Genomic DNA, 10,798 nt, shown 5'->3' on the forward strand with positions numbered 1-10,798 from the left:
GATATCGTCCTCTTTTGGAAGACCAAACAAAGTAGTTTCGCTTTCACAACGAAGCACACAGTGTCTTTACAACATGGCGGCGGCAACAACAAAACTACAACGAGAATAGAAAATACGCCTTCTTTCTTTGCGTGAACATTTGGGCGGCGTTATGCAAATCTTCCCACATAGTGACGTAGGTATGTGGGGGCGTGTTAGAACGAGCCGTTTTAGGTAGGTGTGGTTGACTCTTAACTTTTATAAAGAATATCTCTTTGGATTTGAGACTTTAGTCTTTGCAACTTTACAGATCTTCTTTATGCACCAAGAGCTTGTAACACTCCAAAGAGAAAGGAAAAATGGAAATCGCATCATATGACCCCTTTAAAGGCCTGTTTCTCAAAATATTTTTTTTTCTCCACGTTAGCAGCACATACACCACATTTTACAGTTTTATTCTTATCTATATTCTGAAGGTTTTTTTACAGACCGTTTGTTCATATAACATTCACCTGATTTTATTATTGCACTTTATCTATTTGTGTCTGTAGATATTAATTACAATAGGTATCTTTAAAGGCCATTTTCTCAAAATGAGTTTTTTTTTCTCCACTTCAGCAGCACTTACATGCACCAAATTTTACAGATTTATTACTATCTATACACTGAAGGTTTTTACAGAGGGGTTTTTCATCTTTCATTTGCCTGGTTTTGCACTTTATCTATTTGCACCTGTAGATTTCAGTTACACTACATATCTTTTAAAGGCCGTTTTCTCAAAATGCATTTTCTCCTTCACTTCAGCAGCACTTACATGAACCAAATTTGACAGTTTTATTCCTATTTATACTCGGAAGATTTTTATAGAGGGGTTTGTTCAAATATAATTTGCCTTGTTTTATTATTACACTTTATCTATTTGTGTCTGTATATTTCAATAAAGACAGTTTTCTCAAAATTATTTTTTTCCTCCACTGCAGCAGCACTTACATACACCAAATTTTACAGATTTATTGCTATCTACATTCCGAAGGTTTTCATAGAGGGATTTATTCATATGTTTGCCTCATAACATTTTATTCCTAAAACATGGTCAAATGTATTTTTTTTTCTTATTTATGGAGTGATAAAATCAGAAATCTAAAATCCCCTCAAAACCTTTTACTCTAATATATCAACAAAATGAAAAATGAATTTTGAACCCTGAAAGACATCTGTTCTGGAAATGTATGCAAATGAGTGCATATTTAATTAGATAATGCCTCAGTTGCATATTTAGACATTACATTTTAGAAACTTGTAATACAAAAACTTTTCGCAATTTTTTGTGAAATCAGTCAGCTAGAGAAGTATGCTGCTATCTATTGGTAAATGTTTTACCCTATTCATCTGTGCTGTTTTGCCTAAATAACATACGCAAACATAATTTCAATATATTAAGCTTAATTCCTATGGTGGTTATGAATTAATAATAAATTAAATGATACACTTAAATTCAGTGTTGGAAGGTTACTTTGGAAATGTAATAGGTTACAGATTAAAAGTTAGTAGTAATTATGTCCCCACTGGATGTAACAAATGCCTCGTTTGTAATGGGTTTTAATGTTTGTGTCTCTTTGCTCAGGCCGGACAGGGCATCACAATGTGGTGAGGGGCGTAACATTTCCGTCTCACGCTTGAGGTATTCGGCCAATCACAACGCATTGGGTAGCTGGCCAATCACAGCACACCTCGCTTTTTAGACCGATGAGCTTTGTAAAAATCGACGCATTTCAGAAAGGCGGGGCATAGAGGAGAAACAATAATGTACAGTATGTGGAAAATAATGTGTTTTTTTTTTTACCTTAAACCGCATAAACACATGTCATTACACCAAATAATGTTCTTTTTAGCAGCATCATATGACCCCTTTAAAGTTGTAAACAGTTCATATTTAGAAATAGCTCAAAAATAAAGGATTACCACTCCAACCAATGATATTTATTCATTATAAGGTTTGTTTATAATTGCTACTGTTTTAACCTGATACTAATCTTACTAATTTGTAAATTTATCAGGCAAAGGTCAGTGAAAATGCACTTTGTCCCTGGTTCAATAGAAACTGTTTACACAAAATGTTGTCACTGTTTACACTGAAACTTTCCGTAATGTCTTATATATAGGCTATATATTCTTACCCAAATATTTCGCCCAAAAAATCTCCTGTGAGGCAATGGAAGAAAAAATCATTAACATAAAATACTACAAAAAATGAATTATACCACACTTCAAATATCTGTATTTATACAGAGATATACCACTGAAAATATGCACTGATAGAAATGTAAACATTTCCATTTATTTCCAACTGCAGCTAATCGGTCCACAAGGCCATTGCTCACCGTTTTATCAACTCTCTCGAACACTTCTCGAGCTTCCTCGTGGTCACAAATCTCTTCCACACACTCTCTCTCCAGATTCCCTGGTTTTAACTCCTCAAAAACCGTGTTAGCCCTCTTTGCTCGAATGATCTGAGAGGCTTCCTTGTTGTCGATAAACACTGAGGCACAAAAGTCAATGTTTTTCCAAAAACATCTAGACTCACATACTATATGTAGAATCATCACATTATAATTTTGTTCTTAGTCTAATTAGCCAAAAAGGCATAGAAATCTCAGTTAATGCTTACCGTCATTACACAATGTGAGGTGGAGAACATGTCCAAGAAGTAGCGATAGTAGAAGAGGTGTCGCTTTTGCTCCCATTCTTGAGGATGACTGAGCCTGTAATCCTGAAAAAACTTGGGAGCATGTCATCGAATCTAATCAGTCAAAAAGCCCACATCTGGAGTTACTGGAGTCACCAAGTTAATATTGAACTACCAGAGTTCAAAGAGAACAAAGTGTCTGAACACTTTTCACTCAAAAAAAAGCCACTTTTCTGTATCAGATCACCCTTATATCAATGTGGAACATTCTTTGCTTTCTGAGGAACATGAATCATAGATATACTGCATGAAAACAAGATGATAAGCTTCATATCTCCAAGCTATGTGAATTCATGTGTGAGGATATATTATAAAAAATTCTAATATTTATAACAAAAGTACTCTACAATATATATCCTAAAACAACTTTTTAAATATTTTTTAAATATATTTATTTAAATGTAGATGCATCATGAAATGATGATCTTATCTATGTAGCTGAAGAGCTCTGTTAGCACTCTGCTTATCCTTTCATTTATCAGTAATCAGCATGTACTTTATGTAAAAAGTACAAACATGGCATTTAAATTTTACTGTTAATGCATAAATGATGTGATAATTTTAACATCAATGCAACAGATTTATCATAAAATTTCCTCTTGTATTAGCTCATTTCCCAACACAGCTGTGTTTTGCTGGTGTACTTGTACAATGTCTGTATAAACAGTAATGAAACAACGTCCACTGCGCACAGGAGTCAATATTTACTGATATGTGCCACAAACCCTCCTAAAAAAAATCAAAGAACAGCAAGACTTAAATTCAACAGAGCTTAAACATTTATTTCACAAAGGTTGTTTTTCCTTTGGTGTGAGACATAATATATATGTAAAATGGAAACACTTAAGTGTCACAGCCCTGTCTCTATTTCTACAGTCTGTGCCACTGAACTTAAACCATCCGGACCTTGTAAAATGACCAAACAACTATTAGCATCCTGCTCTGGAACTACAATACAGCCACTGCTGGCATAATTTTCCTGCACAACTAGGCATTTAGCACTTGCTTCCTGTTCCTGAAGCTCTACACACTTAGAAGGCTGTTCTTGCACTACTTGGTATTTTCATCTGAGACAATAATCTCAATCATATCCTCACTGAGCTCAATGCGTTCGAGCCCCTTCTCCACTCCTTTTTCCAAAACAATTGTACCATGGTGGTACACTCCAGAGTCCAAAATGACACCTTCTGGGTGAGACACCATAGTGAAATCTTCGGAGGCTTGAACATATGCCACAGCCCGTCCCTCCTCCAAACTACTGCATTCAGTACTACCCTGCTCATCCTCTGCTTTCTGGCCCGACCTTTTGGGCCGACCTCGTGTCGGCAATGCATGACCAGAGTCTGAGTGATGTTTGTGAGACTGCAGATGCCGCTGCAGACTCTGCATCATTGTGTATTTGGCTCTGCACACCTGGCAAACATGTGGCTTCTCCTCTAGGTGAGACTTCATGTGGCGCCTTAGCTTGGTTGCCATCGTGTACCCTTTCCCACATTGTTCGCATTTATAGCGCCTGTCTCCCGTATGCAGTCGTTCATGGGCCCGCAATGTGTGAGGGTCCCGTAGAGCCTTACCACACACAGGACACAAATACACCTCACCCGTGTGTGAAATCAGATGCCGGCGCAGTTCAGGAACTTGGGAAAAGCGCAGTTCGCAATGGTCGCACTGGTAGGGTTTCTCTCCCGTGTGGATGCGCATGTGTCCCAGCAGATTGCTATGTTGGCGAAAGCTCTTGTCGCAGTGCTGGTAGACGTACGGCCGTATGTGGTTCCTCAAGGAACCAGAATTGGCCAGTTCTTTATTGCACTCTGGACACTTGACTTTGGGAGCCTGGTAGTCCGGCTCTTTCATCCGATGGACTTCCCTGTGGATGCGTAGCGAGGGCCGGCGAGCGAAAGCTTTGCCACAGATGTCACAGACGAACGGTTTCTCGCCTGAGTGAAGAACCTGGTGCTCCTTGAGGTCCCGTTTCAAGCCGTAGCTTTTGTCACAGTGCTGGCATTGAAAGGGCCTCTGACCGCGATGCATCAGCAAGTGGGCTTGGAAGCTCTCCTGCGAACTGTATGTTTTACCACACTCTGTGCACATGTAAGGCTTCTGATTTTGATGTGTGAATTTGTGTTTCTTCAGATGGCACAGTTGAAAGAAGCTCTTGTCACACTCGTTGCATTTGTACTTCCTCTCTCGGATAACAAAATGAGGAAAATCCTGCTCATTTTGCTCTGTGCTGGAATCCTCATTAGCATACAATGTCTGCATTGTGTTGTCTTTGTTATCCGAGAGCTTCTTCTTGCTGCTGAGGTCTGACCTGTTTTTTGGATCTTGTCGTTTGTAGATAAGGATGGTTGATGAGTGCACTTTTCGAGGTTTAGCAGCAAGACGAGAGCTGGCTCTCAGGCTTCTCTCTGGCTTCAGATGTTCTGATGAACTCTGGGCTTGTGATGTACTATCACTGATGCTCTGGATCTTATCTCTAGCAGGATGTTCATCACTTTGCTGACCTTCACCTTCCCCATGTGCCTCATCTACCCCATTCTGCTCCAGGACACTGAAATTACATGCTCTAATCTCCTGCACAAGATTTTTCTCCTTGATTGGAGGTTTTGTATCCTCTTGTGTGGCACTTTGAACAGGATCTGTTAGAATACAAACGTTTCCACATTTTACGAAGAACAACATCATATCATGGACCTTTTACACAGTGCAAATATTAAGTATAAACTCACCTGCACAGTCTGAGAGGTGATCTAATGTGATGGCCTCTAAAGTATCTTCTTGTTCTCTGTTTGGAGTACTACTAATTTCACAGGCTTTTAGTTGCATTACTTCTTTTTCAAGAGGGGCTTCTTCTTCTTGTTCTTGTTCTTTCCAGAGGAGCAGTTCTGTTCCTGGTTGAATGTCTCGACAGACCCTAAGGCCTAATTTTCCATCCACCTCGAGCACACTGACATTGCTCTCTTCCTCACTTTGAGCACTGCAGGCAAACCTGTGAAGGCAATTAAACAAGTCTCATTCTGCGATGTCTTGATATGTCACTTAATAGTTCTACTAAATATAATAATTCATGAATTCTGGGTAAACTTACCTCATCCAGTAGATTTCATCTGAGATTTCATTTTTTAACACATTTTGGCATGTATGTTGAATCCCCTGGATAATAAGAACATGCATTTACTTCTTACTTGGGGCTATTATTCAACTAAACACAGTTAAAAAAGAGAAAAAAACTATAACAATGCTTCTGAAAATATAAAGTACTTGCAGTATTATTAGGTGAGAAGTAAATGTAAAAGCCGCTATTGTCTTGGAACACATTTGCTGTAGTGGTACTAAACAAGCCTTTGTCTCAGCTGTATGGTGCAAAATGAAATTTGAAACACTCTAGTATGCATACCTCAGCTTTTCCCTTCCTGTTTATTTTGTAAGGTTCCTCCAGGCCTAGCAGAGTGCCTTTCTCTAGCACTCGCCCAACACACCACAGACCTAGCTGTCCATCTTCGGCCAGAGAAGGACCCAGGGTCAGCCCTCGTGGTACTGATCTCAGCACAATGTGGATGGAGTCTCTCATGTTCCCAGAGCCTTTATCCCTCTCAATGTCTGTAGCCACTAGATAAAAACACACCACAATTAGACAAGGTGGTACTCACACACTTTCATCTTGAAAACTGTAGCTCAGACAATGTAGTGATAAAAATGGGACATTTTTAAATTAAATGCAGATATAGATGGACAGCACTTACAAAGCAAACTACTAGTTCTTGATGAATGATTGTTATTGGGCTGTTTTAATTTTTAATTAAATTAACTTAAATGTTCTTTCTATTTATTTTTTTATCAGATACATCAGAAAGATTTATTTCTAAATGGTTTCTTATTTCTTACTGTTTGAAGGAAAGTCTGTATTAATTTATTATGGTTTTACAGTAATAACAATGGTTGTAACTACTAGTAATTTTTGTACGGTGAATGTCATGGTGAGATGCAATACGGATTAATGCAGTTCTTAATTGTTAAATGCACAATTTTTAGAATAATGATGGTAAATTTAAGACGTTGGTAACCTTTCACGTGATAATTCTGTTTGTACGTTTATAAAGCAACGTGCCGTTAGTAAACTATAAAGTATTATGGGACAGATACTGCAGATGCAGATGATGACAACATATATTCGAAGATGAATATCATTGTCCAATGCTTTCCACATTTTTCCTAAGTGAAATAAAACATTATGGAGTAAAGCGCAATGTCCTATACGTTAGATCCCCAGCAAATATTGTTTTTGCTGTGTATCTTTAAAGCTTCTTCATAAATGCAGATTGAGCTAAAAACCAGCGGTCATCTATTTCATCTAGTTGGTAACTGGTTGAATCTGAAAACATGAGCATAAACACTTTCAACCAACTCAGGGCTATATTTCCTCTGCGCAAAGTGCGCATTGGCAACTCGACGGTCTTGTTTATCCATCCAAAACTCCGAGGAAATTATCGTTCTCCAGCCAACAGTGCATCGACCGGAAGTCAGGTAGCTGACTGTTACAGAGAAACGGTCCCCTCTAGAAACAGCTACCGCTGCTCTCGCCCTCACCAAAGAAAGCTGAAAATCATATTTGTTTGGAATGTATGTTAAATAAGATGTTAATGGATGTATTATAAAGGCTTTTAGCAGATGTTTTTAGCAAGTGTCGTATATACAGGTATATAGATGTTCCTTGGCTTGCCGTGTATGTTTTATAACTAACGTTACTGAACTAGGAGAACCCTTATTTCAGATCTTTAATGGTCTTTTCCTGAGCTACGTTTTAATCTTTTAATTTTAAATTTTAAAATTAAATCTTTTCAAATTTAACCAGACTTTCAAAACAAATGCAGACGAACTTTCTAGCACAAGGTGGAGCTAGAGGCACATCTCTGCTTTACACGCCTGCAGTCGGTAGAGGAGCACAGCTAGGGCACAAGTACAGTGAGTACAAATGCAAAACATATCAGATCAGATAATTTCCTTAGAAATGCACAATATAACAGCACAATAACTTTTCAATGCCATTCGAGTCTATCAGAAACTGAACTATATATTTTTTGCAATGCCATTAGAGCCGCTAGCCTTTAAAATAATAAATACATATGCTACCAGTCAAAAGTTTCTGAACTGTAAAATTGTAATGTTTTTTTTTTTTTAAGAATTGTCTTCTGCTCACCAAGCTTGCATTTATTTGATCTAAAATACAGCAAAAGCAGTAGCTAATATTGTGAAATACTTTTACTAGGCCTATTTAAAATAACTGCTTTCTATTTGAATATATTTTAAAATGTAATTTATTCCTTCAATCAAAGCTGAATTTTCAGCATCATTACTCCAGTCTTCAGTGTCACACGATCCTTCAGAAATCATTCTAATATGCTGATTTGCTGTTCAAGAAACATCTTTTATTATTATTATATTATTATTATCATCATCATCATCAATATTTAAAACAGTTGAGTACATTTTTTTTCAGGATTCTTTGATGAATAGAAAGATCCAAAGATCAGCATTTATCTGAAATAAAAATCTTTTGTAACATTATACTCTATACCATTCAAAAGCATGGAGTCTGTATAATTTTTTTTATGAAGATGAAGAAATTATAGAAATTAATACTTTCATTTAGCAAGGATGCATTAAATTGATCAAAAGTGATGATAAAGACATTTATAATGTATAAGATTTCTATTTCAGATAAATGCTGTTCTTTTGAACTTTCTATTCATCAGAGAAACCCTACTCAGCTGTTTTCAACACAATAATAAATGTTTTTTGAGCAGCAAATCAGAATATTAGAATGATTTCTGAAGGATCATGTGACTGGAGTAATGATGCTAAAGCTCTGCAGGCTTGGTGAGCAGAAGAGAATTCTTTAAAAAACATTAAAAATCTTACTGTTCTTTTGATCTTTTGACTGCTAGTGTACATACAGTAGGCTAATGCAAGAAACATATATAGCAGAAATATAATATACAGTAGTCTAATATCCCTGAACAAGTTTGTGCCCAGGGCAAAATTTTCATTTTGTGATGCTACCTGAAACAGATGTTGCAGTGTGATTCATAAAGGTTAGCTGTAATGGCTGGCTCTAATCACAGCAGCTAGTAGTGGTGTAACGGGGCTGACGAGACGTGAGACGTGTGGATCCATCTGCAAGCTTTATTAAAGAGACGTGGTAAAGATTTATATTTCAGATAAATGCTGTTCTGAACTTTTTATTCATAAAAAAATCTTTAAAAATCTACAAATTCTAGTTACGTTGTTCACCATAATAATAATAATCAGCAAATCAGAATATTAGAATAATTTCTGAAGGATCATGTGACTGACAGTAATGATGCTAAAAATTCAGCTTTAAAATCACAGGAGTAAATTACATTTTACAATATATTCTAGGGCTGCACGATTAATCGCATGTGATATTTAACGCGCATCTTATCAGTAAAGCCGGTTCTGTAATCAGCGTAATGGAAAGGGTGACCTCTGGTGGTGAATAAACGGAAGTCCATGGACCGAATTCGTGACAAGTGGCACTTAAATGGCACTTAAAATGGAAATGGATTTGAGAGATCTTTTTTTTTTGTCTGATGTGCAAATAAAAAGTTTTTGGCATAAAGAAAAATTTGACCTGTATTAGATCTCTTGATAAAAGTGCAGTTCTGTCCAATGCCTCAAGCTATTTGTAGTTTTTAAACATATTGGGGAACCTGCTCTTAGGGAAAAGTTAACATAAAATCTCATCACACAATTATTTATGAGTGGAAATTTTATAAAAAGTGGATGTTACATTCCATGTTTTTATTAGTCAAAAATAGGAGCAAGAAGAGCTCTTTTAATTGTAAAAGAGGTGCAAGTTATTACACTTTGGTATATATATATATATGTTAGGCTAACCGAGACTTGTCATTTGCACTTATATATTGTTGCTCTTTTGTTAGTTTTGACTGCTTTTATTGTCCTCATTTGTAAGTCGCTTTGGATAAAAGCATCTGCTAAATGACTAAATGTAAATGTAAATATATATATAGTGTTTTTTATGTTTTTGACCATAATAGCCATCAAAGTAGAGCAGCTTATAGTGTCAGAAGACAAATCCAGTCACAGTGAATGTCTTAAGCAGCTAATTCTTTACTCTCTTCCTATGTGTTTGTCTCTGCATTTAAATTCTATCAGTTTGTTTTCTTGTAGATCAATCTGTTTCTGTTTTTTTCCCTCTTCATTAGTTCTTGTTACTTTCCTCATTTCCTGTTATCCTCTTATCTCTATCTCCTTGTCCCAGTTATTGATCTCTCTACTCTGGTAAAATTGATTGTTGAATTGTTACTGTTAAGGACTTGCACATTTTGTGTCTGTTAGTTTTGAGTCGATTGTTGAGGAGATGGTCTGAACTGATGTTTCTAAACCATGATGTTGTTAGGCAGTCATTCCTCTCTAAATTACCAACCAGCCCTCGTGATGAATGCAGAAAGGATCTCGATCACTCAGCCTTCTCACGTCACCGTGGCAACATGGATCAGTCTAAGCCAGGAGAGGCTCAGAGGGCAGATTGGATGCAACACATGCACACACATGCACACATGACCCGGTCACGTCAAGCTGTGATTTGTAAAACATGTAGCAACCTTCATTCACAGGTTTTATGGTGGCTTGGATGAATGGAGAACCCATTCTTATACATTTACATTTAGTCATTTAGCAGACGCTTTTATCCAAAGCGATTTACAAATGAGGACAATAAAAGCAGTCAAAACTAACAAAAGAGCAACAATATATAAGTGCAAATGACAAGTCTCGGTTAGCCTAACGCAGAACACGTAGCAAGGTATATATATACAGTATATATATATATATATAATACGCACACATATACACAAACACACACAAAGAAAAACAAGTAGATAGAATAGAAAAAATAGAAAGCTAATGTTTTTTTTAAATAAAAAAGAAGATAAATAGATGAAGTAGAATTAAAATAGAATAGAAAGTGCTAGAGTTAGAGGGTCAAATAAAGATGGAACAGATGTGTTTTTAGTCGTTTCTTGAAGATGG

General features: G+C 36.7%; 2 protein-coding genes across 3 annotated transcripts in view; both read right to left on the bottom strand.

Moving 5' to 3' along the window:
* LOC107677184 (prothrombin-like) overlaps positions 1-2,921 on the bottom strand; it is a 21,011-nt gene extending 18,090 nt beyond the window's left edge. The window contains exons 1-3 of the mRNA XM_016471993.1: positions 2,648-2,921; positions 2,361-2,518; positions 2,157-2,181 (exon numbers count right to left, since the gene is read on the bottom strand). Of these exons, the coding sequence (XP_016327479.1) occupies positions 2,157-2,181; positions 2,361-2,518; positions 2,648-2,774 (310 nt within the window). The 5' untranslated portion in view covers positions 2,775-2,921. The remainder of the gene's footprint in view (positions 1-2,156; positions 2,182-2,360; positions 2,519-2,647) is intronic.
* Positions 2,922-3,169: 248 nt separating this feature from the next.
* LOC107677199 (zinc finger protein 408-like) lies at positions 3,170-7,238 on the bottom strand. Of its 2 annotated transcripts, XM_016472010.1 has the most exons (5): positions 7,131-7,238; positions 6,123-6,334; positions 5,814-5,878; positions 5,455-5,714; positions 3,170-5,364 (listed from the first exon to the last, which is right to left on the bottom strand). In XM_016472010.1, the coding sequence occupies exons 1-5, from the start codon at positions 7,162-7,164 to the stop codon at positions 3,776-3,778; spliced, it is 2,160 nt and encodes a 719-aa protein (XP_016327496.1). In that variant the 5' UTR covers positions 7,165-7,238; the 3' UTR covers positions 3,170-3,775. The 2 variants fall into 2 exon arrangements, with proteins under 2 accessions (XP_016327496.1, XP_016327504.1); XM_016472018.1 differs by lacking the exon at positions 7,131-7,238 and having other exon boundaries at positions 5,814-5,927; positions 6,123-6,164.
* Between the last annotated feature and the right edge of the window lie 3,560 nt (positions 7,239-10,798).

This window comes from Sinocyclocheilus anshuiensis, unplaced genomic scaffold (genome assembly GCF_001515605.1).
Source record: "Sinocyclocheilus anshuiensis isolate Anshui unplaced genomic scaffold, SAMN03320099.WGS_v1.1 scaffold1677, whole genome shotgun sequence".
NCBI classification, from domain to species: domain Eukaryota; kingdom Metazoa; phylum Chordata; class Actinopteri; order Cypriniformes; family Cyprinidae; genus Sinocyclocheilus; species Sinocyclocheilus anshuiensis.

What these genes read in the sequence shown, in the direction of transcription:
- LOC107677199 (XM_016472010.1), bottom strand. Translation starts at nt 7,164, where the DNA reads ATGCGCACTTTGCGCAGAGGAAATATAGCCCTGA. An exon ending in CAGAGGAAATATAGCCCTGA is followed by an intron (nt 6,335 to 7,130) that starts GTTGGTTGAAAG and finishes GTTTTTATCTAG; the next exon opens with TGGCTACAGACATTGAGAGG. An exon ending in TCACCTCTCAGACTGTGCAG is followed by an intron (nt 5,365 to 5,454) that starts GTGAGTTTATAC and finishes GTATTCTAACAG; the next exon opens with ATCCTGTTCAAAGTGCCACA.